This window comes from Cetorhinus maximus, chromosome 14 (assembly GCF_964194155.1).
Source record: "Cetorhinus maximus chromosome 14, sCetMax3.hap1.1, whole genome shotgun sequence".
In the NCBI taxonomy this organism is placed as follows: Eukaryota; Metazoa; Chordata; class Chondrichthyes; order Lamniformes; family Cetorhinidae; genus Cetorhinus; species Cetorhinus maximus.
This window is the reverse complement of record NC_135892.1, coordinates 31,330,728-31,357,938: the sequence shown is the minus strand read 5'-3', so window position 1 is coordinate 31,357,938 and position 27,211 is coordinate 31,330,728. Positions and strand designations below refer to the sequence as shown.

Sequence of the window (27,211 nt, the reverse complement as noted above, 5' to 3'; positions counted from 1 at the left end):
AAAGGGGGAAGGACTCCTGCCCAAAGAAGTGAGCACGGAGACGAAGGCGGCGGAAGAAGAGTTCAGCATCGTACCGAGCCCAGAATTTATTGAGGTGAGGTATAAGGGTATGAAACGGAATCCTTTGCAAAGTACTGAACGTAGAGCATCAGAGAGGGGAAGGTCAGGGGGTATGGTGAATATATGGCTGGGGCTGGGATTAGAAGATGGGATGGGGTGGAGGGTCCTCGATGGGCCCTCTGTCTGGCTGAACTTGTTCTCTCAATGAACAATTTCTCCTCAAACTCATCTCACTTCCTCCAAATAAAAGGCGTGGCTATGGGTACCCACATGGTCCCCAGTTATGTCTGTCTCTTTCATAAGATATGTGGAACATTTCTTGTTCCAGCCCTACTCAGGCCCCCTCCCACAATTTTTTCTCCGGTACATCGATGACCGTTTCGGTGCCGCTTCATGCTCTCGTCTGGACCTGGAAAAATTTATTCATTCTGGGGCCAATTTCCTCCTCTCCATCACTTTCACATGGTCCATCACTGACACTTGCCTTCCCTTCCTTGACCTCTCTGTCTCAATTTCTGGTGATAGACTGTCCACCAATATTCATTACAAGCCCAACAACTCCCACAGCTACCTCGACTACAATGCCTCATAGTCTGCTTCCTATAAGGACTCCATCCCATTCTCTCAGTTCCTTCGCCTCCGTTCTGATGATGGCACTTTCCAAAACAGTGCTCCTGACATGTCTTCTTCCTTAACCGAGGTTTCCCACCCACGGTGGTTGACACGGCCCTCAACCACGTCCAACCCATCTCCCGCGCCTCTGCCCTTGCACCTTCCTCTCCCTCCCAGAACCATGATAGGGTCCCCCTTATTCTGACCTTTCACCCAACCAGCCTCCGTATTCAAAGGTTCATCCTCCGTCATTTCCGCCAACTCCAGCATGATGCCACCACCAAACGCATCTTCCCTTCACCGCCCCCCCCCACCGTTGGTAATCTGTGGGGATCGTTCCCTCAAGGACACCCTGGTCCACTCCTCCATCAACCCCAACACCACAACCCCCTCCCACAGCACCTTCCCATGCAATTGCAGAACGTGCAACTCCTGCCTCTTTACTTCCCCCCACCCCCTCACCGTCCAAGGGCCCAAACACTCCTTTCAAGCGAAGCAGTGCTTCACTTGCACTTCCCTCAATTTGGTCTACTGCATTCGCTGCTCCCAATGCGGTCTCCTCTACATTGGAGAGACCAAACGCAGACTGGGTGACTGCTTTGCAGAACACCTTCGGTCTGTCCACAAGCTTGACCCAGACCTTCCTGTTGCTTGCCATTTCAATACACCACCCTGCTCTCATGCTCACATGTCCGTCCTTGGCATGCTGCAATGTTCCAGTGAAGCTCAATGCAAACTGGAGGAACAGCACCTCATCTTCCGATTAGGCACTTTACAGCCTTCCAGACTTAACATTGAGTTCAACAACTTCTGATCATGAACTTTGTCCTCCATCCTCAACCATTTTTGATCCCCCCCTTTTCAAATATTTAATTTTCATATATATGTATTTTTTCCCCACCTATTTTTATTATTATTTTTAAAATTCATTTCCATACATGGTTTTATCCCCACCTTTTCACCCATTTCGATCTTTTTTCCCCGCACCCTCCCCTCCCCCCACCCTACCCCCACTAGGGCCAGCTGTCACTTGCTCATTCTGCTTTCCACTCTTGTCACCATTGGCACCTCCTTTAGCCAGTATCACCACCATCAACAGCCCTTCGACTTTTTGTTTATGACATCATTTGCGATCTCTCCTTTGCCTCCACCTATCACTGGCCTTCTATGCAGCTTCATCTGTCCCACCTCCCTTAAACAGTATATATTTCACTACATTTTTACTTCTCTTTGCATCCGCAGTATTTTGCTTTTATTCTTTTTTTGGCTGGCACAGGCAAGATGGGCTTAATGGCCTCTTTCTGCACTGTAAATTTTCTGTGGTTCCAAGACAGCAGCCCATAGTGTTCTGTCTCCCATCAATAACACTAGGAGATTTCATAACTGAATAATTAGACCAATCCCAGTGTTATTTGCAGGTATGGCCATTAGGAAATGCAGAGATCGAACCCATTGCACACCCTTCTCACTGCCAGCGTGTCACCGACAAAAAAATATCCCCCGTGCATCCCCCCTCCAACTCCCATCCCTCACAATGCTCCATTCTATATTATTTTGACCAACATTAATTATTACTCCTACAAAACACTTGATGTCCATGTTAATGATGTGGGAGTGGCATCAAAGCTGGTCTGGTGAACATACACAAAGATTGTTCAATGAATTTGGGCCCTCGAGGTTGTGGCCAGTCCTGTCATTGGAATGTTGGAATTGGAAGATCTGAAAATTGCTGCCAGAAACATCCCATTATATTCAAAGGTGGTATGGTTTCCATTGCTTTGGAACAGCTATGTCAGGCTGCTTTTTCGCAGGAGCAAATAGGCCTGAAAGAATGGGCATTCATACCACTGCAGGCCTGAAGCAGGAATGAGTAATTTTATTTCTGCAAGCTTGGATTTGGGTTCCAGGGGCAACTTGTGATGGCTGAGAGCCAAAGCATGCAAAATGAGTTGAACTCAAATATCATTCAAGTTCAGAAGGGCTCCAGCTCAGGTCCAGTGAAACAGCACACAGACCCAACTTACAATGGGACTGAGGGGAGGATGACTTGTAAAATCACCCTTAAAAAAGGGTGGGAGAAAATGGAACAGACCTTCAAGATTGGAGTAAAGAGAAATAAATTAATTTAAGCAGAATCTTGTGCAATACACTGTCTTACTGTCAACTTAATAGGGTGACTTCAGAAGCTATTTTCAGTGCACATTTGAAGCATCAGTGTTTCTAACATGATGTAAGATTTGTATTTGAATCAGATTGTAAGGTTTGAAAACTGCCTAATTTTGAATTATTTCTTAAAGGAGTACAAGTATTTTGGTTTACGTAATTCTTTGTAAATGAAACAATTTGCTTCTAAAGTGCTTCAGCTATAGTAATTAGTGTTTGAAGTGGTACACAATGAAAAAAGTCATACCATGGAGTTGGCTGGAGTGTCAATGACCATACCATATACTTGCTTTCTGCAGATTCACTTATTTCCTTATCGAAAATTATTTTTTAAATTAACATTACTCCCAAGTTGTTTCAACGGCTCTTGGTGCTTGTGCTACAGAAATGAACACAATTTAATAGTTTATTTTTCTCTGTATTGTTTTATGCAGTTACACACTTTTGTGTAAAGTATAAAAGAAAACAAAGTGCTGGATCTGATATGAGTACAGGTTGCTAGCCAAAAACAACATGACATGTTTCAAGTTGAGATTGCTGACTAACTCACTTTGTTTTATTTTTCAAACAGACAGAATTTTTTTAATGTTTAGTTACTAAGCCAAACAAGTTAAATAGCTCGGACTAAGCAACCATCCCCAGCAAAAACATGATCATTCACCCTTCCTCATATTGGAATTTCCCAGTGCTGCTCACCATTTCCTTAACTATGGAGACAACTATATTTTCTGTGTTGTTCTGTTAATGGCCTGTAAACAATTCCAAAGGCGACAAGTCATTATTCAATGTGGTTAGAGTCTCCCAGTTACCCACATAGATTTAAATGGCAGCAACAGTGTTTCTAAACTATTTCAAAATCAGCAATTAGACCCATTATTTGATGGGTGGATACACTGCAGCTGTTGCTGCAACTTGCACACATGTCAGTGATCAGTTGAGGACAGAGCTGTTATAATTGGGCCAAGTAATATGGAAAACATAACCAGAGGAAACCAGAAAATGGCAGATTGTAAGATCACAACATACGGATGAGGAAGGTCATACAGCTCATCTAAACTCATCCACCTAGAACAATCCTATAATCACCCCATCATTACATTTAATTGGTCCTTAAACAATTCCAGGGTATTCATCTCCAACACTTTGCCCATGCATCCATTACAATTATTAATCACTCTCTGAACCAAGAACTTTCTGATACCATTTGAGGTGTCAGCTGTGGCTCAGTTCATAGCACCCTCGCCTTTGAATCAGAAGGTTGTGGGTTCATGTCCCACTCCCGGAAACCAAGAACTGTGAATGTACTCGAAAGAGTTACATGCGATCTGTTGATAACTCGAAAGAGTTACTTCTACTAGTTTGAATGGTATTCCCTTGTCCTACACCTGCCAGGAAGAAACAGTAGGCACATAGAGACTGTGGATGTACACACATTTCACAAACTAAGTATATTTAACATACACATGATGCTAGTAAGTTGATTTAATATACCTGGGCTCATTTTGTTTTCCAAAGGTGATCTGATCTCAGCCATACTAATGAATGACATTGCTTGTGTTAGTCCAGAATGCTCCCTTTATCTGCAGCGAACAACAATCAAATTTTTGTGAACTTCTTATTCACCTTGTTTCTCCTTAAAAAAAATAGTGGCAGCTCCAATAGGGCAAGCTCCTGAAATTTAATGCACACAACACAAAGTGGTGCACATTGGAAGGGAAAATCAGAAAACTCAGACTATTGTGAATGGTACTGAATTAGCTAAAGATGAATGTGAAAGATACCTAGGAGTCCAAGCACGCACAATGCTCAACATGACCCATTACTCCAGGCAGCAATCAACAATGCCAAGGAAGTGTTGAACTATGGATTGAAAATAGTAGAGTATAGCAGAGGAAGTTGTGATCAAGCTGTACAGTGCTCTGGTCAGGCCATACCTTGAACTGGGCCAGTTCTGCTCATTGACAAAGATGACATTCAAGCACTGGAGACAGTGCAGTGAAGGGCCATGAGACTAGTGCCAGAGGTTTTAAGTTACAATGAAGGACTGGAGAAACTTAAGCTTTACAGTCTGGAAAGGAAACATCAGAGAGGTAATCTAATAAAGATATCTAAGTGTTTCACATTTACTGTTGGCTCATGCTGTCCCCATAGAACTGTACAACTCTCTGATTGCTTTTAATGCATGCCTGTACTCAAGCAGGGCACACTTTCAAGCTGCAAGTAACAACCAACATCCTTGACACACATTTTTAAAGGGCTCTGCATATAAAGTTGAGCCATGTGGAGTTAAATCAGCAAACAAGGCCAAAGGCACGGCAGTGATGAATGCAGTTGGACCTCAGGAATGATTCTACTGGTGATATTGATACATCAAATTTCACATTCCAGCTGCAATAAAGTCCCATCTTGGCACTGTAGTAGGTAAATCAAAGAGGAATTGAAACAATCTATGTTTGAGCAGATAAGTGGTTGACACAACAAACTGGCATTCAGCAGGAATCTGTATGCAGAAGCAGGGCAACTGCTGGATAGGTCTCAGGTTACTAACAATCACAAAACAGTCAGCAACTGTCTCTGGAAAAGTGGCAGAAGAAAACCTCACCCCACCCCACAAAACAAGTGGACAGCCTGTAATGTGAGTGTCTCAAACATAAAAGCTAATAATGATTAGCAGAATCATGAACAGGTCCTCAGTCAGCTTCTCAGGACTTCTCCACACATATGCCTTGCAATACACATCACTTAGGAGAAGTCCACTAAAAAGATTATCTTTTATGTTGTTCTGAAATGCAGATCCTAAAAGGGTGGCAGAAGCAGATTCAGTAATATCAATCAAATGCAAAGGCAAGTCGTGAAGGAAGAACTTAACTATCGGAGTCAGCCTGAACACAATACAAAAGGTATCCAGACTTGATTATTTGTAATGACAGCAACCAATATCTGAGCCACTGCTCTGCACCAGAGAGCTGCTAGATACTGCTGTCCCAGAATGTACCTACATCTTTAAGATCTCCCTCAAATGTCTGCATTTGAGAGAGCATCTGAGCTAGGCCCAGTATCCATTGCCTTTGCAAAAGAATGACAACTGGAAGTCAGTCCCTTCACTAAGGCACAAAGTCATTCTCAGTCCTCAAAGCTTCCAAAGGAAATTTCTGACAGCCACACATCTCTCATCCTTTTGCTACTCAGAAAAAAACACATAGCAGATAAGGAGTTGGTGCGAGTCAGGTAATCGGCATGAAGGGTAGACACAACAAAACAAAGTAGTTGCTTTTGCAGTGCAGGAAATTATTGAAAGTTGTTGTTAAATTCTGTTCTGGAAAGTTGACCACAGAGGCTTCAGGGGTCAGTTTTATGGATAATTCTAACTTAGTTCATTTGGATAGTAATGTGAATGTGTGGCCTCTATTATGTAGGCAAGGTACAAAAGCCTTTGGGAACGCAGGTCTTCGTGAGTTGGTTGTGGGTGGAGAAAGAACAGATTGGAGGAAGGGGAATTATTATTCATTCAGTTTCTTAACTTTTATTTACTGCCTTCTACACCTGGCCAATGGCTAGAATATTTCAATACTTTAACAAGTACTCTAATAATCTTGAGTGGATTTATGGTTCCTCATAAAAAAATTGTTTCTAGTAGAAAATACTTTAAAAAAGCCTCATCTTCCTTTGAAAACTTTAATGATGATTTACAATAGGAAATAGGTTTACCCAACCAGTTTGTGTTGTTATTCCATGGTGGCAGGGCAGGGAAGGAGGAGGAAAAATTCAATGTAGCCGTTTTATACCCAGATCCTTCAACTACCTATCTAAACTATTCTGAAAAGTTGACCCGGTCTCTGCTTCAGTTATTAACTCTGACAATGCATTCCATACTCTCACAACTCTCTTGTGTAATATGTTTGTAAGAGATTTAGGAAAATCTAGGATATTTCATTTTATATCGGTGTTCCTTCATTCTAAACCTTTCAATCACTGGAAACAGGCTGCTTCTATTTACTCTGTTCACATCCTTTTATTAATTTTAAACAACTTCATCAGATCACCCCTTTATCTCCTGGGTTCACAGCAACAACCCGCAAATATGCAGTGCCATTAACATAATAAAACGTCCTAAGGAGCATCACGGGGGCAATATAAAGCAAAATATGACACCGAGTCAAACAAGGAGATAATAGGGCAGATAACTAAAAGCGTTCTGAGAAGATTCATGGACTGGCTACGAGTTCAGAGCAGTATTTGTTATGTGGAAACTGGATTGGTGGAATTCTTGCTAATTATATCAGTACATGTTAATTGCAATGGTACTGCTGAATTGAATAGAACTGTTAATCACAGCAAACTGGTTGAAATCAACAGAGGCAGATAATCGCAGTGGAACAAGAAGCCCTTATATGGCTAAGCCAATTGAAGATGAATTGGGAATACCCTAATCAACCAGCAACTAATCATGCACCCAAATAAACAATTTGCATCATGAAAAAGATTGTGCATGCACTTTTTCAAAAGCTGTTTTCTGTACGTAAACCCCTGAAAAGTCCCACACGGCAGCACTCATGAAAGGCAAAAGATTCATATCAACAGGGATCACTCAAAGAAAGGAAACAGAAGATACCATCAGCAGGAAGGGTCCTGGTGAACCAAGTAGGAAGATCTTGGTAAAGGTCACTCTATGATTTAATTGAAACAGTTCTCTTTAAAATTCTCAATAAAGGTGTTCGATTTAGGGAGAGATTGTGTCAATCGCAATTCTCAATCTCTGAATCTAAAAGAGGTAAAATCACCTACAGATTGCTCAAAATGAAAATTTTAAAGAGTGTCTTGAGGAAAGTAGAGAGGCGGAGAGATAAAGGCAAAATACTGCGGATGCTGGAAATCTGAAACAAAAACAAAAAATGCCGGAAAAACTCAGCAGATCTGACAGCATCTGTGGAGAGAAAGACAGAGTTAATGTTTTGAGTCCGCATGACCCTTCTTAGGAGAGGTGGAGAGGTTTGGGGAAGGAATTCCTTAAGGTAATTCGTGAAGCAATTAAAATCCGGCATGTTCAAGCAGCCAGAATTAGAGGAGTGCAGGTAGGATTTGCAGGGATGGAGGAGATTACAGCGATAGGGAGGAGAGATGCCATGGAAAGATATGAAAACGGGAAGGTGGCTTTGCTTGACCAGGAGCCAATGTAGATCAACGAACATAGGGGTGATGGGTGGACAGGATTTTGTGCGCAAGTTAGGATACGGGCAGCAGGGTTTTGAATGGCCTCAAATTTATCAAGGGTAGCATATGAAAAGCCTGTCAGGAGTGCTTAGGAATAATAAAGTCTGAAGGTAACAAAGGCATGAATAAAAGTTTCAGCAGCAGGTGAGCCGAGGGTGGAATTGGGTGAAGTTACAGAGATGGAAATCTTAGTGATGGTATAGATATGTGGTTGAAAGCTCATCTTGGGATCAAATATGAAAATGAGGTTGCAAACAGTCTGTTTCTATCTCTCAGACACCAGGGAGAGGGATGGAGTTGGTAGCTAGGAAGCAGGGTTTGTGATCAAAGGCAATAACTTCAGTCTTTCAATCTTAATTGGAAGAAGTTTCTATTCTTCCAGTACTAAATTCTCAAACAGCTTGTCTGACATATAGAGATGTGGAAGAGTTGAGAGGTGGTGATGAGTTCGATCTGAGCGTCATCAGCACACATGTGGAAACTGACACAGAATGCCAACGTCTTATCAATTACATTGTCAAGGTTTATTAATGTCAAATACATTCTTAAGAGAAAAAGGTGATGGTATTAAATGTCTGAGCACAAATAAATAGGGGATAGCTGGGACACTGGGTTGTGTGGGAGAAGAGCTTTGAGACTGAACAAGTCACTAAAATCTCTCATTAAGGAAAAGATCTGTGTCTTGGTTTCAGACTCACCCACCAACTTGGAACCTGTTAACAGAGAGTTTGGGTGATATCGTCAAGGGGCATTATGAAATGAGAGCTCTGAGAAGGTCAAAGATTGATCCTTTGGAGCAGGGGGATTGTTGGGGAAGTGGCAACAGATGTAATGTTGTGGGAGTGGGAAGAGAAGCCATTGCAGCTGATTCGCTGACTACGATTAAATAGATAAGAATGGAACCAGGCGAGTACATTTCCACTCAGTTAGATGTTGGTGGAAAGGCATAGGAGGAGGATGGTGGATCCATAGTGTCAAAGGCTGTGGCGTGGTCAAGAAGTGTGAATAGTTTACCTTTGTCAGAGTCACATATGATATAATTTGTGACTTTGATAGAATTATTTTGGTACTGTGACAGAGACGGAAAATGGATTGGTTGGATTCAAAGTTTGAGTTCTAGAAGGGGAAGATGGGCACAAATGTGGGAAGAGATTGCACGTTCAAGAGGAAAGGGAGGTTGGAGATGAGGTGGCAGTTTGCAATGACAAAGGGTGCTAGGGTTAGTATTTTTGAGGGTAGGGCTAATGATAGCAGATTTGAAGGAGAGGTGGGGTAGAGAAGAAGGAGAACCAGTAACAATATCAGCTAGCATGGGAGCCAGTAGTGAATGGTCAGTAGTTAGTGGAAATAGGGTGGAGAGCAGAGATTGGGTCTTATGACAACATGAGCTTAGAGATGGCATGATGGGAGATAGGAGAGAACCTTGAGAAAGATACAAGCTTGGCCTGGGGCAGAGGAGCCTTAGAAAAAATATGGCCTGGTGGGCTGAGGAAGATGGATGATCCAGCATGGCCTCCTCCTGAGGTTCCCAGGATCACAGATACTAGTCTTCAGACAATTTGATTCACTGCACATGACATCAATAAATGGCTAAAGGCACTGGATACTGCAAAGGCTATGGGCTCTGACAATATTCCATGCATAGTACTGAAGACTTCTGTGCCAGAACTAGCTGCACCCCTAGCCAAGCTGTTCCAGTACAGCTACAACACTGGTATCTACCTGGCAATGTGGAAACTTGCCCAGGTATGTCCTGTCCACAAAAAGCAGGATAAAGCCAACCTGGCCAATTACCACTCAATCATTCTATTCTCAGTCATCAGCAAAGTGACGGAAGTTGTCATTGATACTGCTATCAAGCAGCACCCACTCAACAATAACTTGCTCACTGGCACTCAGTTTGGGTCCCGCCAGGAGGAGTTTTGCAGACGAGAGCAGGACCAGATAGCACTTTAAGCAGTTCTAACAAAAACAGTTCAAACTTTTCAAGGCTTTCTTAGTATTTGCATTTCTTTGTACCAAGCAACATACTAATTATAATGGATGGATGTTGGACCATGACTTAATTGTTTACGTCATTACTTTGTGAACTCACATATTTCCATGAATCTTACACAAGTTATTGCAGAGCTTGACAGCAGCTCCCAGAAATCATACCCCTTAGGATTTAATTCAATGTACATGAAAATACTGTAACAGATCTGAAATTTTCATCTTACTCCAGGTCATATAAAATGGTAGTGCAGCACATTTATTAATATCGCAACTGTATCTAATCTAGGCTAATAGAAATTGAGTAGAGAGGAAGTGGGTTGGGTATTTGCTGAATCACAATATATCAGACATATTGAGTGTGTCATCTGTGGCTCAGGCAGTAGCATTCCCCTCTCATAGTCAGAAGGCTGTGAAATCCAGCCCCACTCCAGAGACTTCAGCACAAAGATCTAGGTTGACACTTTAGTGTAGTACTAAGGAAATATTATATTGTCTCCAGGATGATTTTGAAACGTAAAGGTAACCAACTATTCTTATCTTTGAGATGAAACGTAAAATCGAGGCACTGTCTGCTCTTCAAGGTGGATGTAAAGGATCTTATGACACTTTTTCAAAGTTACTCCTGATAAACTGGTCAATATTTATCCCTCAATCAACATTATTAAAACAGATCATCTGGTCATTATCATATTGCTATTTGTGGGAGTTTGCTGTGTGCAAACTGGTTGTTACATTTCCTACAATGCAATAGTGACTATTCAAAAAGTACTTCATTGACTGTAAAGCACTTTGGGATGTCCAAAGGCTGTGGTACTGTATGAATGCAAGTCTCTCTTGTTTCTTCATATAGCATAGCACATAAAATATTGAGGTCTAAGGGGTGTTAGGATGGGATAGCACCTCTTACAGACAGACTCACCGCACTCTTTGGAATGGCTCATCCTGTACTGGTTCTCACCTTCACCCAGCCCTCACCTGTGGCTCCAAGCGTGCGAAAGTGGCCGCACCCCTGTAAACTGCTTCAATGGCCAAACCAAGTGAAGGTAGCTGTCGGGTCTCCTACCCTCAGCAACTGAGGGATTTGTCTACCCTAGCATGCGAAGACTGATTCTGGCAGACTGGGCAGATGAGATCAATTTAAGGTCCAAGGCTCTCGAAGGTGGGTCAGCACCATGTTGTTGAACGTAAAGAGCATGACAAGACAAACAAGATTTCCTAGCCACCCAATGCATCCAGATCTATCTCTAGCTGTCAAAGCAAGTCTTGCCACTGGACTAAAATAAGGCAGGCTGAGGGAGTGAGGCTGATGATACGCAACTCTCACACACCATAATTGAATGCATGTTTAAGTCATGTTCATCATCCTTCTAACATCAATCATCCATCATCTATCTGTCACAAGTCCTGTCACGATAGATGATCAACGTAGTAGGTGTAGATTGACTGGGAGCTGTAGCCACGAACCTGCACATGGGTGGCTCAGGCCATAGGGCCCTTTTTCACTGAAAGGAAGCAGATGTGAAGCCCCTGAGCAACTGAGTAGCCCTTTTCAGGGTCAGACTGCTCATCACCCTAGTGTGAGGAAGGGGCTAGAAAAGGTGTCCTAAACATTGTCTGCTTCACCTCCCTGGCCAGTAGGCCACAGCTGACAGGGATCCCATCAAAGTGGACTTGAATCAATCTGAAAAAAAAATAAGTAAAGGTGACACTGTTCGCCATTGGCACATGGAATGTGCCTCTTGGACAATGCCACAGCTGACAGACTTAACTGCTCTTGTCGGTAGAGAGATGGTTAAGTGCATTGTCTATATTGCTGCCCTCAGCGAGACTCATCTACCCGAGGAGGGTCAGCTCAAAGAAATTGTTACAGGTTACACATTCTTTTGGTGTGGTAAAGAATGGCACAAAGCTGGCACAGGCTCTCTCATGAACCATCTCATCGGTAAGTTGACTTTCCTTCCCTGATGGTGCTTAAACTCCCCCTGCATGGCCATAGGCAAGCAGCTCTCAGTGTGTATGCCCTGGCAACGACTGACTCTAATGAAGTCATCAATAAATTCTGTGATGAACTCCACTCCTTGCCTGCTACCGTGCCAAAGTCAGCAAGATAATTCTTCTTAGTGACCTCAATGCAAAAGATGGTACAGATCACTAGACGTGGTCATAGGAAGAAACAGGATTGGCATTCTAACAGCAATGGTCCCCTCTTACTGAAGATGTGTTCTGAGCATGAGCTGTTAATTAGTTTTCCACCTTCCTAATCACAAGACATTGTGGATGCACCCTTGTTCTATGCTTTCGCATCTAAATTGACTATGTCATCACCAGGCACAAAGGCAGGCAGGATATGTGTGTAATGAAAGCCATGTGCGGCGCTGAGTGTTGGATTGATCACCGTCTTATCATTTCACAGCTAAACATCAAGATCTATCCCCTGGCCGCCCCTCAGAAGAGTCTCAAGGTTCAAACAGGCAGCCATGAAGGAACCTCTCTCAGAGAAACTCAAAAGTCACCTGTGTACAGCGAAAATGGACACTCACTGCATTGAGGATAACTGGGTGACCTCAGGTATAAAATGTACTCCACTGCTCTAGAGGCCCTTGGCTCTTCCTCTGTAAGCATCAAGATTGGTTCGATGAGCATACAAACTAGGAGCAGGAGTAGGCCACTCAGCCTTTCAAGCCTGCTCCACCATTCAATAGGATCATGGCTGATCTGATAACCTCCCGCCTAACCCCAATAACCTTTCACCCCGTTGTCAATCAAGAATCTATCTAGCTCTGCCTTAAGAATATTCAAAAACCCTGCTTCCACTGCCATTTGAAGAGGAGAGTTCCAAAGACTCATGACCCTCAAGAGAAAAAATTTCTCCTCATCTCGGTCTTAAATGAGTGACCCCTTATTTCTAAACTGTGACCCCTAGTTCTGGAATTGCCCAAAAGAGGAAATATCGTCTCTACATCCACTTTGTCAAGACCCCTCAGGATCTTAAAAGGTTTTGATCAAGTCACCTCTTACTCTTCTAAATTCCAGTGTATACAAGCCTAACCTGTCCAACCTTTCCTCATAAGACAGCCTGCCCATTCCTGGTATTAGCTTGGTAAACCTTCTCCGAACTACGCATTTACATCTTTCCTTAAATAAGGAGGCCAATGTTGTACACAGTACTCCAGATGTGGTCTCACCAGTGCCCTGTACAACTGAAGCATAAACATCCTACTTTTGCATTCAATTCTCCTCGCAATAAAAATAACATTCTATTAGCTTTCCTAATTACTTGCTGTACATGCTTTTGTGATTCATGCACTAGGACATCCAGATCCCTCTGATCCTCCAAGCTCTGCACTTTCTCACCATTTAGATAATAAGCTTCTTTTTTATTCTTTCTGCCAAAATGGACAATTTCACATTTGTCCACATTATAGTCTATTTGCTAGGTCTTTGCTCACTCACTTAAACTATCTGTGTCAGTTTGTAGCCTCCTTACGCCCTCGTCACAATTTACTTTCTTACCGATCTTTGTGTTGTCAAGAAATTTAGCAACCATACCATCTGTCCCTTCATCCAAGTCATTGTAAAAGTTGAAGCCCCAACACTGATCCCTGTGGCACATCACTCGTTACATCTTGCCAACCAAAAAATGACCCATTTATGGCTACCTTCTGTTTCCTGTTAGCTAGCCAATCTTCTATCCATGCCAATATGTTACCCCTACACCATGCTTTTTCTTCCTGCAATAACCTTTGATGTGGCATCTTATTAAATGCCTTCTAGAAATCTAAGTACAGTACATCCGCCGGTTCCCCTTTATCCACAGTAGATGTGATTTCTTCAAGGAACTCCAATAAATTGGTTAAACATGATTTTCCTTTCACAAAACCATACTGACTCTGCCTGATTGCCTTAAACTTTTCTAACTGTCCTGCTATAATACCTTTAATAATAGCTTCCAACATTTTCCCTATGACAGGTTAGACTAAGTGGTCTGTAGTTTCCTGCTTTCTGGCTCCCTCCCTTTTTGAATAAATGAGTTACATTTGCTATTTTCAAATCTAATGGGACCTTCCCAGAATCTAGGGAATTTTGGAAAATTAAACCAACTCATCAACTATTTCACTAACCACTTCTTTCAAGACCCTAAGATGGAGTCCATCAGGACCCAGGGATTTGTCAACCCGCAGCTCCAACAGTTTGCTCAATACCACTTCTCTGGTGATTGTAATTTTCCCGAGTTCCTCCCTCCCTTCCATTTCCTGATTTACATTGATTTCTGGGATGTTACCTGTATCCTCTATAGCAAAAACCAATGCAAAATACCTGTTCAATTCATCTGCCATCTCCTTACTTTCCATTATTAATTCCCCAGACTCACTTTCTATAGGTCTAATGCTCACTTTGTTAACTCTTTTCTTTTTTAAATACTTATAGAAACCCTTACTATCTGTCTTTATATTTCCAGCTAGCTTCCTCTGATACTCTACTTTTACCCTCCTTATTAATCTTTTTGTCATTCTTTGCTATTCTTTATATTCTGTCCAAACTTCTGACCTACCACCCATATTTGTGCAATTATATGCTTTTTCTTTAAGTTTGATACTGTCTTTAACTTTTTTAGTTATGCACGGATTGTGGATTCTCCTCTTAGAAGTTTTCTTTCTCACTGGAATGTACCTATTCTGTGTATTCTGAAATATCCCTTTAAATGTCTGCCAGTGCATCTCTATGGACCTATCCCTTAACCTCATTTGCCAGTTCACTCTGCTTTCACGCCTTAATATTCAGTTCAGCTATTGGGATGCCTAGGCACAAACATGTAGACTTCACTTTAAAAACTTACAGTCACGACTACATCTGGTTGAAGATCACCGAGATCTTTGACAGAAAACTATACATAGGAACAAAGGGACAGAAGTGGGCTTTTTAGCTTGAGCCATGTCAGCTATACAATGAAATCCTGCCTGATTTGCAACCCACCTGCATGGAACCACCTTCGTCCCATATCCCTTAACACCTTTGGTTGACAAAAATCTATTAATCTCAGATTTAAAATTGACAATTGACCTAGCACCAATTGCCATTTGCAGAAGAGAATTTCAAACTTTTACAGCCATTTGTGTGTAGAAGTGTTTCCAAATTTCACTCCAATTTTTAGACCATTCCCCCTTGTCCTATACTCTCCAACTAGCAGAAATAGTTTGCCTTTATCTACACTATCTGTTCCTGTTACCATCTTGAAAACTTCCATTAAATCATTCTTTAACTGTCTAAATTCCAGCAAATACAACACTAGTTTGTGTAATCTCGCCGTACAATTTAACCCTCGGAGTCCACACATCATTTTGATAAGTCTATACTGCAATCCTTCCAAGGCAAATCTATCCTTCCCAATGCGTGGTGCCCAGAATTAAAGACAATACTGCAGGTGCGGTCCAACCTGGGCTTTGTATAGCTGCTACCCCTTTGTATTCTATCCCTCTAGTTATTAAAAACTAGCATTCCATTAGCCTTTTGATTATTTTCTGTACAAGTTCATGACATTTTAATGATCTCTGGACCTGGACTCTGAAGTCTGAATGGGCCTCACTGTTTTTAGCTTTTCACCATTTAGAACTTCTGTTACTTTTATTTCTAAAGTTGATGACCTCACATTTGCTTACATTGAAATCCATTTGCTACAGCCTTGACCATTCACTTAATCTATTATCTCTGTAATTTTATGCTTCCATCTACACTGATTACAATGCCTCAGAGTGTCATTGGCAAATTTGGATATGTGGCTTTCTATCCCATCATCTAAGTCACTAATAAATACAGTAAAAAGTTGGGGCCCCAACACAGGTCCTTGCGGGACACCACTAATCACATCCTGCCAATTAGACTACCAGCCTATTAGCACTAGTCTCTTTCTTCTGCCGCTCAACCAATTACCTTACCAGGTAAATAATTTGCCTTCAATTCTACGAGCTTCAACTTTAGTTAACAGTGTCTTACAAGGGACTTTATCAAATACCTTCCCAAAGTTTAGTAAATAACATCCATGGACATTTACCTGTCCACTACTTTCATCACCTCTTCAAAAAGCTTCATCGGTCATGATTTACCCTTTATAAATCCATGCTGGCTCTCTGATCAGCTGAAAATTTTCAAAATGTTCAGTCATCCTTGCCTGAAACATATACTCTAGTAATTTCTGACAACAGATGTTAAGCTAACTGACCTATAATTAGTCACTTGGTAGTACAGAATCAAGTATTGCTGAAAAGGGGAGACATGCTGTTGAAGCTTTTTGTCAAGTGCAAGGTGAAAAGCTTCACATCATGTCACTTTTCAGAAGTGCTCATGACCTATAATTGCTAGAATTTCTTTTGTAACATTTCTTAAATAGCTGACTGACAGTTACAATGTTTCAATCTAAAAGGCAAGGTTCCTGAATGGAGAGAATTTTGGAAGATTTTCGTTAGTACATCTACAATGTTCTCACCTACTTCCTTCAAAACCCTGAGATGGAAACCATTTGGTCATGGGGATTTGTCCGAGAGTTTTTTTTAAAATTGCTGTTATTTTGCTTGCATCAATTTTGGTAAGTCCCTGCCCCTGATAGAATATTAGTTTCCTTGGGATGTCTGATATACTGACCTCTTTCTCTACTGTACGTACTGACACAAAGTAATTATTTAACATATTGGCTCTTCCCTTATTTTGATACTGTTTTCAGTTTTCAAAAGGCCCACATTGCACTTGACCACCTTATTTTTCCTAATATAATTGTAAAACCTTTTGTGTTGATTTTGATATGTCTTGCAAGTTTCTTTCCATGTTCCATTTTGTAGCTCTTCCTACTTGCTTTGTCACCCATTGAAGCTTTGTATCTTTCCAATTTGCTAGAATCAGACATTTTTTGCATCTTTGTGTGCTTTTTTCTTTTGGTTTTATATTGTGCGGAATCGTCCCAGATTTGCACAAGGTGCGGTAGCAGGTGGGAAAAAGGATGTTTTACCCGCCGGCCGCAATGGCGAGGTTTCGTGTTGTATCATCCCATTCCCAGCATGTCCTGTCTCATTAATAATGCATTCCTGGGAAACACACGCCAGATCGCTGAAGGAGCAGACTCTGATTTGCCCGACCTGCTGTCACCTCAGGCCTTCAGTTATCTGGGTGCCATATTTAAACGGTGACCCTGCACAGAGCTAGCACACTCACGGGTCAGAAGCTGCGGCTAAGAAATAGCTGCCAAAAGGGAGGAAACATGCTGCCGCAAATTTAGCGACACTTTCCTCGGGCGCCAACTGGATGCAGTGGAAGCTCGCTGCCAAGTCCTCTACCCCTGCTCTGGATGAACACCAGTAAGCAGGGTCACCAATCTAGCATGGGAGACGGTGGCAGCAGTGTCAGCACCAACGCCCTGCAAAAGAGGACAGCCACCCAGTGCCGAAAAAGGATGAATGATCTCCTCTGTTCCACCCGGGTGAGTCTTTCTTCTCATGACTCTTAACTCTCACACTCAAACCCATCACATATCCACAGGGATCTAAGGTTCAAGGGACATCACCATTCACTCCCTCACACTGTGGATTGTGTCCTCATCCCATCCATGGCACCAATCACCACCCACACATGCCAGGCATCCTTCTCATCTGGCCAGGCAGGCGCCTGCTGAGTTTTTCCAGGTAATTCTGTTTTTGTCCTGCTTACATTCTCTGGCACACAATAAAAGGGAGAGGTCATGGATTGGTGGAGGAATACTTGACATCAAGGTCCTCACAGACTTTGAAAATAGAGTCATCAAGTCGGCCAGCAACGATCTGGACTGTTCCTGTGCTGACTAGTGAGGTCGGCATTGCTCAAACAAGTGAGGATCCAGCAGTGCAACATCCATCAGACAACCATATTGAGAGTCAGTTCCCTTGTTCTTCAGTCTCGTGCCATGCACTACTCATCTCTCCTTGCTTTGGAAGGTACATCTGGGAAGCAGCCAAGGAGGTCCATGTGCCAGGCCCTTGACTCAAGCCCGATGACACCCTAACTGAAGACCCGTCACAGCGCTCACCCACACCCTCCACTAGCGCAGAGACCCACACTTCGGTGGGACCTAGTTCTAGAGTAATCTCTGGGCTACAATCTGGGGAGCACATTACACTGTCTCACCCAAAGCAGGTGGCAGCAGGGTCTTCCCAAGTGTCTGGCACTCTGAGGACTGCAAGGCCAGAAATCTGCCATGTCCATCAGATGAGGAGCTTCTGGACTCGGTCATACCTCAGTTGCTGGAGCTACAAAAGCAAGCTCAGAAACGTCAGGAAGGGATGTCCACTGCACTCCTCAGATTGATAGGCACGGTGGAGAAGACTGTCTGTCTTCAGTCTGAGGGGATAGCACTGGAATGCTAATGCACTGAGGTCAACACTGGTAGGGAGGCGGCCACCATGGAGACCTTGGTCCAGGACATCAGTCCTGGACTGCTGAGCAGGCTGAACTCCATCGCAGATGCCATGATTGGCCTCCAACAGTTTCAACTCAAGAGATTTGCGGGCCAGCTCGATCTCACTCCAGCTTCCCCTTCTCTCGAGGAATCAGCCAGGGGCCCCTGGGCACTCCCCACATGGAGGAGGATCAGCAGATGCACCCCCTGGGGCCATTCACCCAGATGACTCCAGGAGTGTCTGGCCCATCTGAATCCCTTTTTTCTGTGACCCCAGCAGCTTCAGCTCCACAGGCAGAGGGGGGTGCCACTGCCACACAGCAGGACCCCAAAAGCAGGCCAGGGCTTTCCAGGTCTCAGTTCTCCAGAGTTGCCTGTGAAGGTCATCACAGACAGGGCGTAGCAGTCAGCAGGCTGCCTCCACGTCCGTTGTGGATATCAGGGGAGCACCAAGACGTAGCGACAGGGTTAGGAAAGTTAAGATGATGTAGCTGCATAGCCTGGCCATGGGTGTTAATCACTTATATTTAATGTCCAGGATTGTAAATGAACTCCCAAGATTGCCTCCTTGCCTTTGGCTCCTTGTTATGATGAGCAGTATTCGTGTCACTCAGATGTGGAACCTTGGTTCCTGCACAAGATAAAGGCAGGTGTCTCAATCCAGGGCCTCTTCTCTGTGCAGTGTGTAACCTACAGACCAAAGTGATGGCCTGGCTTCACACTCACTGGACACATCAGTGATGCCTGCACCTTGATGGTGCTTGTTATTGCAGCCAGAAATTCATGGGCAACCGTCAGAGTTCTGTCATTCTCTCAGCACCTTTGAGGTGGGGCTGGCCCCCTCATCACTTCAGCATCCACGTCCGGTGTGGTCCTGACGGGGTCAGATGCAGAAGGCTGACAAAGGATCAGGTGCATTTAAAGTTTCATGGCTGCATCTCCATATGACTGTGATCACAGAGTGCAAGCAAGCTGCCCACAGCTTCTGTGAATGCCTGACTCCTGTCTGGCTATGTGAAGATCTAAGGAGTGTCCTCACTGCATGTCGTCATCATCCTCCTGGAATCTAGCAACTGTTAGGGCCACCACTGCGTCTCCATGACATGAGCCTGAGCACTGAGGGAATATGCACTGCTGTTAGCCATAAAGGAGTCAAACATCCACAGACGTCATCCTCCGCAAATCTTGCGGCTATGAAGGCCTCCCAAGCACGCCTGTCTCATCTGGCCAGTAGATAGCCTCATCGCCAGCATCCTCACCTTCAAGGACCTCATCATCTCATCCCCTTCAATATTCTCCTTATTGGAGGATACGTGCAGTTCTTCCATCACCTCCTCAGCCAGGTCCTCCCGGTTGCAGTGCCAGGTTGCGGAGCGCACAGCAAGCGACGATGGTGCACAACACCCTCTGGTGACTGTACTGCAGTGCTCCACCAGACCTGTCGAGGCACCGGAACCTCATTTTCAAAACACCTATTGTTTTCTCCACCAAACTGCAGGTTGCCACATGAGCCTCTTTATACCGTTGCTCTGCTGCAGTCCGAGGCCACTGCACAGGCGTCATCAGCCACATCCTCTGTGGGTAACCTTTGTCCCTGAGGAGCCAACCTTGTCCTAAAAACCCATCTGGTTCACTATTGTCCTTTTAGGGAAGGAAATCTACTGTCCTTACCTGGTCTGGCCTACATGTGACTCCAGACACACAGCAATGTGGTTGACTCTTAAAATGTCCTCTGAACAAGGGCAATTAGTGATCGCCTAGCCAGCAATGCCACATGAATAAAAAAATTTACAACTCCATGAGCCTTTTACATTGCATATTAACCTTTTGTGAGCATCGTACCAAATTACTGTTGGAAATCCAAGTGTACTATATCTATGGCTCCCCTTTATCTACCCTACCAGTTACAAAAAACCTCTAATAAATTTTTCAAACATGATTTCATAAAATCACATTGAATTTGATCATATGATTTTCCAAATGCATTGTTAAGACCTTCTTAATATTAGATTCCAGCATTTTCCTGATAACTATTGTCAAACTAACTGGCCTGTAGTTCCCTGTTTTCTCTCTTCTTCCTTCCTTGAATAGCAGAATTAAGTTTGCTAACTTCCAATCCACTGGGACTGTTCTAGAATTCAGGGAATTTTGGAAAATCATAACTAGTGCATCCACTATCTCTGCAGTTGCCTTGAGTGTAGACCATCAGGTTCTGGGGATTGTTGACTTTTAATCTCTTAAGTTTCTCTAATAATTATTATCAGCAAAGAAAAAGTATCTTAAGTTTCTCATTCTTATTAGCCCCTTGGTTACCCTCAATTTCTGGTATGTAATGTGTGTCTTCTACTGTGATGACAAAGGGGAGTGGAGTCATTTGTAACATGAGGGTGTGCTTCTCCCTGCTCTTTTGAGAGTCCCTCCATGCCTAGGTAAGGGTCCCATGCTCAGAGTTACAATTAAGCCATGGCCAACGGCAAAACCAGCAAATTTTCAGTGATGATAACAGAAGAGCTAGAACTTCAAGGGACAGTGGTTGCATACAGGTGGATCAAATCTGTTAGAATTCTTTGAGGAGGTAATGAGTAGGCTAGACAAAGGAGAGCCAATGGATGTTATCTACTTGGACTTCCAGATGGCCTTTGACAAGGTGCCGCACAGGAGGCTGCTCAGTAAGATAAGAGCCCATGGTGTTAGAGGCAAGGTACTAGCATGGATAGAAGATTGGCTGTCTGGCAGGAGGCAGAAAGTGGGGATAAGGGGTTCCTTCTCAGGATGGAGGCTGGTGACTAGTGGAGTTCCGCAGGGGTCAGTGTTGGGACCACAACTTTTCACTTTATACATTAATGATCTAGATGAAGGAACTGAGGGCATCCTGGCTAAGTTTGCAGATGATACAAAGATAGGTGGAGGGACAGGTAGTATTGAGGAGGTGGGGAGGCTGCAGAAGGATTTGGACAGGTTAGGAGAATGGGCAAAGAAGTGGCAGATGGAATACAACGTGGGCAAGTGTGAGGTCATGCACTTTGGTAGGAAGAATAGAGGCATAGACTATTTTCTAAATGGGGAGAGAATTCAGAAATCTGGAGTGCAAAGGGACTTGGGAGTCCTAGTCCAGGGTTCTCTTAAGGTTAACTTGCAGGTTGACGTGGTAGTTAGGAAGGCAAATGCAATGTTGGCATTTATTTCGAGAGGACTAGAATATAAAAGCAGGGATGTGCTGCTGAGGCTTTATAATATATATATTTATATATATTAGGGCCCCGTATCTCAGGAAGGATGTGCTGGCCCTGGAGAGGGTCCAGAGGAGGTTCACGAGAATGATCCCAGGAATGAAAGGCTTAACGTATGAGGAACGTTTGAGGACTCTGGGTCTATACTCGATGGAGTTTAGAAGGATGAGGGGAGATCTAATTGAAACTTACAGAATACTGAAAGGCCTGGATAGAGTGGACGTGGGGAAGATGTTTCCATTAGTAGGAGAGACTAGGACCCGAGGGCACAGCCTCAGAGTAAAGGGAAGACCTTTTAGAACAGAGATGAGGAGAAACTTCTTTAGCCAGAGAGTGGTGAATCTATGGAATTCATTGCCACAGAAGGCTGTGGAGGCCAGGTCATTGAGTGTATTTATGACCGAGATAGATAGGTTCTTGATTGGTAAGGGGATTAAAGGTTACCGGGAGAAGGCGGGAGAATGGGGTCGAGAAACTTATCAGCTATGATTGAATGGTGGAGCAGACTCGATGGGCCGAATGGCCTAGATTCTGCTCCTATGTCTTATGGTCTTACCATCTTCAAGAAGGGGATTTATGCTTCTTTAAAACACGAGGAAGGCAAAAGGAAATCACTTCTTCTCCCTAGTCATATCATTAAATTTGAAAATGGGAGGATCCTATGAACAACTTAAGAGGAAAGCACATGATGTGGAGAAATGAGCTAAAAATCTGCCCTTAGGCAGATCACTACTGCTGTGCAGACATAATGTTCAAAGTCTCTGCCTGCCAATTCTTCAAGTCCCCATAATTTTCTCTTGTCTCTGCCTCTATGAGATCAATGCTTACTTTAGCAACTCTCCTCCTTTTTATACACTTGTAAGAGCTCTTACAATTTGTTTTTTTATTCCAGGCTGGTTTAATCTCATTTTATTTCTCTCTTATTTTAAAATTAACTTCTAGGTCATCCTTTTTTTCAAAAACACTCCCAATCCTCAGGCTTACTACTACACTTTGCAACATTATATGCCTCTTCTTTTAATCTAATAGTATCCTTAACTTCTCTCATAAGCCAAAGATAGATCTTTCTTGCAGAATTTTTGTTTTTTAATGGAATGGATTTTTGTTAAACACTTCGGAGTTCTTTCTTTGAATGTTTCTCACTGTTCATTTACACCATACCAATTAGTCTATTTACCTGATCAACCTTAGCCAATTTTCCTCTCATACCTATGTAGTTGGCTCTGCCTAGGATTTTTGTTTGTGACTAGAGTATGTTGTTTTCAAAATTAATATGGAATTCAGTTGTATTATGACCACTTTTTCCAGAAAATCTTTTGTGATGCGAACACTAATTAAGCTTGCCTCATTATGCAATATTAGATCTAAGGTAGCTTTATCCCTAATTGATTGCATCAGATATTGTTTTAGGGAATTGTCAAAACAAGATTCATATGTTGGCCAGGCCTGAAAAGGACAGCAGATTTCCTTCCCTAAAGGACATTAGTGAAGCAGATGGGTTTTTATAGAAGCCCAATGGTTAGGTGGTCACTATTACTCATAATAATTGATTCCAGATTAATTTAATATACTAAATTTAAGTTTCCCAGCTGCTTTAGTGGGATTTTAATTCATGTCTCCTGATCATTATTTCAGGCCCCTAGAAGTACTAGTTTTGCCACATAGCCACTATGCTACTATTCCCCATCATGATGCATTGATCACAGCTCAACTTCTGAATTTTCAAATAGATTTGCTTGTGTAATACATGCAGGGCCACTGCTTTATGGTAACAGAATAAACCAAACTCATTTTTTATGAAAAGGGATTCAACATTTTCCAAGAAAAATATAAATCAGCGACCGTAGAAAGTAAACCAGTAATATCCATTGGTAGTTATTATGCATAACAGACATCCGCATGTGCCATGCATACAGTTAATATCAAGCCATAACCATTTCTCCTGCATATACATGATTCTATAAAATTTAACTTCATTGTATAAACTGCAAATATTTTTAAAGTCCAATCTACATTCACAGCAATTATTTTGAAAGGTCAGATCACATTACCATTTCTGAACATAATGCCTAGCCCAGCTTTTTAGAGAAACATCACTATTTTAATTATGTGCCTGTCATTTTTCATCCTTGGCAAATAATAGTGATTCCAAAAATGGGCAAGTATGATAAGTCCCTTCACGATCAGCAACACTAGCATTGCAAACCTACTTAAACATATGCATGATTAAACATCCAGACTGACTGTTGGAAATGCAAAATTAATTTTTAAAAATGCAGATCAATGATATCTTACAAAGTGATGTTTCAGATGAAGTCCTTCGCCTGAGTTGTATTTTTACACGTAACATATATTTTGCAAGGCAAAAATCCAAACCAAAAAATAAAAATTCTATGATACTAAGTTACACTTGCAGGAATGAACCCGTCAGTGGTAGTAAGCCGAAAAAGAACAAAGATGTTAACACAAAAGGAAAATATCTCAAACTGGAAAACGGAATTAAAAACAGAAAATGCTGGAAGTACTCAGCATCTGGGAAGAGAGAAACAGAGTTAGCGATTCAGGTCGATGACCTTACATCAACAAGTAGCTTGAAGGTTTTAATGGTGAGAGCAGTAACATTGAGCAAGGTAATTTTACAGTTACACCCTATAAAATTTGCTGCAAAAAGAATAGTTGTTGCCTTAAACGAGTTCATTCGAAGAACTCAACCTGACCTTACGTCAGCATTGTAACCTTGTTTACTCTAGCTGCCCTGAAACTAGGAAATCCCGAGCTGGAGTTCAAGCACCTGGAGAAACTTCCTACCTACGTGGTCCCTAAGACACATGAAGTGCTTTAAAGTTCCCACATGGTGCAGGAATTGCAAACAACAGGACTCAGCTGCCTAACCATGATCTAAAAATCTAAATTCCCTCTTTTAGAATCTAGCTAGCACTTTGTTTAAACTATTAATTTTAATTAATGTCCCTGTCCTGCTCTGTACTCTTTATTTGATTTACTTAGTGTTATACTCACCCCGCTGGAGCTGCTGATAGATTTTTTGCGGATGATGGAAATCTGAAATAAAAAAATAGAAAATGCTGGAAATACTCAGTAGAACTGGTAGCATCTGTGGAGAGAGAAACAGTGAATGGAAATATTAACTCTGTTTCTCCCTAAATGCTGCTAGATCAATTGAGTATGTCCAGCATTTTCTGTTTTTATTATAGATGATTTTACCTTGATCCTTGGCGCTCACTCCGCTGCTCTGCCCCCAAACTCCTTCACCTACTCGAAACATGTTTCAGATCTAAAGGTATATAAATAGATTTTAAAAGCAAATTGAGTTGGCGCAAGTGAGACTCGGCGCATTTGATATCAGAAACAAGCTGTTATTAAAATCATGGAAACCGCCAATTATATTTACTCACAACTTTTACTTACTCCACCTCCGTTGAAACGTTCCCACCCACCTACTCCCTCACGTGGAATGTGCCCCGGCTCCTAATGCGCATGCGGTAGGAGGCGGGTGAGTTGTACCTCTCGAGACGGGGGTGGGGGAGGGAACGAGTCGCGAGAGAGAGAGAGAACGTCATCGAAACTGGCAAGAGAGCCACAGGGCGGAGCGCGGGACGGAACGTCACGTCATCGCGGGTGGCGAAAGAGAGGGCGGAGTGTGGGAGGGAACGTCAGCGCGGGTGACGGGGGGGGCAGTGCTCGCGACTGAGGCAGGAGCGCGCGGCCGCGAAAACGCAGCCGGAATCTGGCGACGGTTTTCCTGAAGCGGTTCCTCATTCCTCTCCTCTTATTCACCTTTCCTTCACGGAAATTCACCTGACCCCTTCGATACATTTGTTATATACTTGTTTTCGTTGTGGCGCTTAGTTCGCACCGGGTCCCCCCCGCAGGATGTCGAGCCGCGAAGAGGAGCGCAGGAAACTGGCGGAGATCATTAACCACTGGAATGCCAACCGGCTGGACCTGTTCGAAATCAGCCAACCAACCGAGGTGAGTGCCGGGGCTTTGAAGCGCCGGTACAGGCCGCGGCCACCCCCCACCCCCAGCCCCAGGTGGGGCCAGGATTTTGGCGACCCGAACCGCGCAGTTGGGCTCGGGAACGGAGATCGGCGAGACAGGGACTTCGATGTCTCGTGAAGCGCTTTCGCTCTCCGCCCTTTCCACAACAAAGGGCAGCCCAGCCGGAGCTCCAGCTTGTCGGCTCGGCAGCAGGTTGGGGGTTGGTTTTTGAGAGAGGCTTTTGGGGTGGGGGGGTGGAGTGGTCAGAAGAGATAATAAAATGCTGAACGAGTGTTCCGATCCGCCGTGTCCCCTCTTTAATGTACCTTTGGGGTAATTATTAATTTGGAAAGACATCCTGAATTTTGTCCATATAACGAATTAAAGGGCGTGCCAGTAGTCCCGGACCATTATGTTGGAAACTCTCGGGGGTTACTACCCAGTTTTTGGGTTAAGGGCATCACGAGAGGCTGCACCTCTCCAGGACGGAACGGGAGGCATCTTCCTGTAACTTTCAATTATTATTGTGATTTTTTTTTTTGTATTTTTTTAGGAGCACGTAAAACAATGAGTTTGACCTATTTGTCTGTAGTTTGAACACCTCCGGGCGGGCTCGCCTGGTTGTTTTTTTTTGCCCATCCACACCCTCTCATTAGTTAACATCACATGGGTTCGAGATTCACACTCCCGTGTGTCCAGACATGATTTTTTCGTGAGTTACTTGAGCCGAATTCCAAATGAACCGGTGCAAGTCAAAAGCGCAGTTGGTCGGTCTGACCATTTTTTGCAAATTTAAAAAAAAAATCTGAAATATTTCCTTCACCTCACGACTGCTGCTTCGGTACAAAAAATGAAATGGGAGGAACAAACATTTGGAAATATTTTCGAGTAAGATCTCGATTAAGTATGAATTTTAATTACAACTTGGACACTGCCTGTTCATATATAATTTTTAAAAGCCCATACCTTGAACATTTTAATGCATTTAGTATATTGGACCACAAATGGACTTTTGTTTCAAATGGATTTAGCTGAAAATGGAAGTCGTATGATTATTAGACCAGGGCAACACTAACCAGCATTTTCTCTAGGAACCCTTGTATAATCCTGGAACACTGCAGTCGTTTTCTAACATTTATATGTAGGGATTTCTTGTAAATAGACTCATGAACTGTCCTGTTCAGTCTTAAAAAAAAACTGCAACAGTTACCAAAAGGAGAATTGCTTTTGACACAGATTTTATTTCACTAATACACAACAACAAAAACAACATGCTAACAAATACAGGAAAAGACACTTGATTATCTTGGGAACCCCAGTTTAAAAACTTGAGCTGTTGCACTGTACTGGTAATCAGTTTATAATTAACCTTCCAGAGTGGTATGTCATAAATGTTGCTAGTCTTAAAGGTCATGTTTGTATCTCCATTTGAGTGTTCTGTTATTTTTGCTGTTTCTTGTTCAATTTTTTTTTATTACATTGGGATTGCTTTTTCAAGTCACTGGTTCTGGTATAATGGGCTGGA

At 42.9% G+C, this 27,211-nt stretch overlaps 1 protein-coding gene and 1 long non-coding RNA gene across 8 annotated transcripts in view; one reads left to right on the top strand and one right to left on the bottom strand.

The window, feature by feature from the left end:
* Positions 1 to 3,334: 3,334 nt before the first annotated feature.
* Positions 3,335 to 25,128, bottom strand: LOC144690113 (uncharacterized). Of its 2 annotated transcripts, XR_013578751.1 has the most exons (4): positions 25,114 to 25,128; positions 24,910 to 24,957; positions 24,706 to 24,799; positions 3,335 to 3,584 (listed from the first exon to the last, which is right to left on the bottom strand). It is a non-coding gene; the product is annotated as an uncharacterized LOC144690113 (long non-coding RNA). The 2 variants fall into 2 exon arrangements; XR_013578750.1 differs by lacking the exon at positions 25,114 to 25,128 and having other exon boundaries at positions 24,910 to 25,063.
* Positions 25,129 to 25,316: 188 nt separating this feature from the next.
* afdna (afadin, adherens junction formation factor a) overlaps positions 25,317 to 27,211 on the top strand; it is a 234,674-nt gene continuing 232,779 nt past the window's right edge. For all 6 annotated transcript variants that reach the window (XM_078556748.1, XM_078556746.1, XM_078556744.1 and 3 more), the window contains exon 1: positions 25,317 to 25,677. In XM_078556748.1, the coding sequence (XP_078412874.1) occupies positions 25,579 to 25,677 (99 nt within the window). In that variant the 5' untranslated portion in view covers positions 25,317 to 25,578. The remainder of the gene's footprint in view (positions 25,678 to 27,211) is intronic.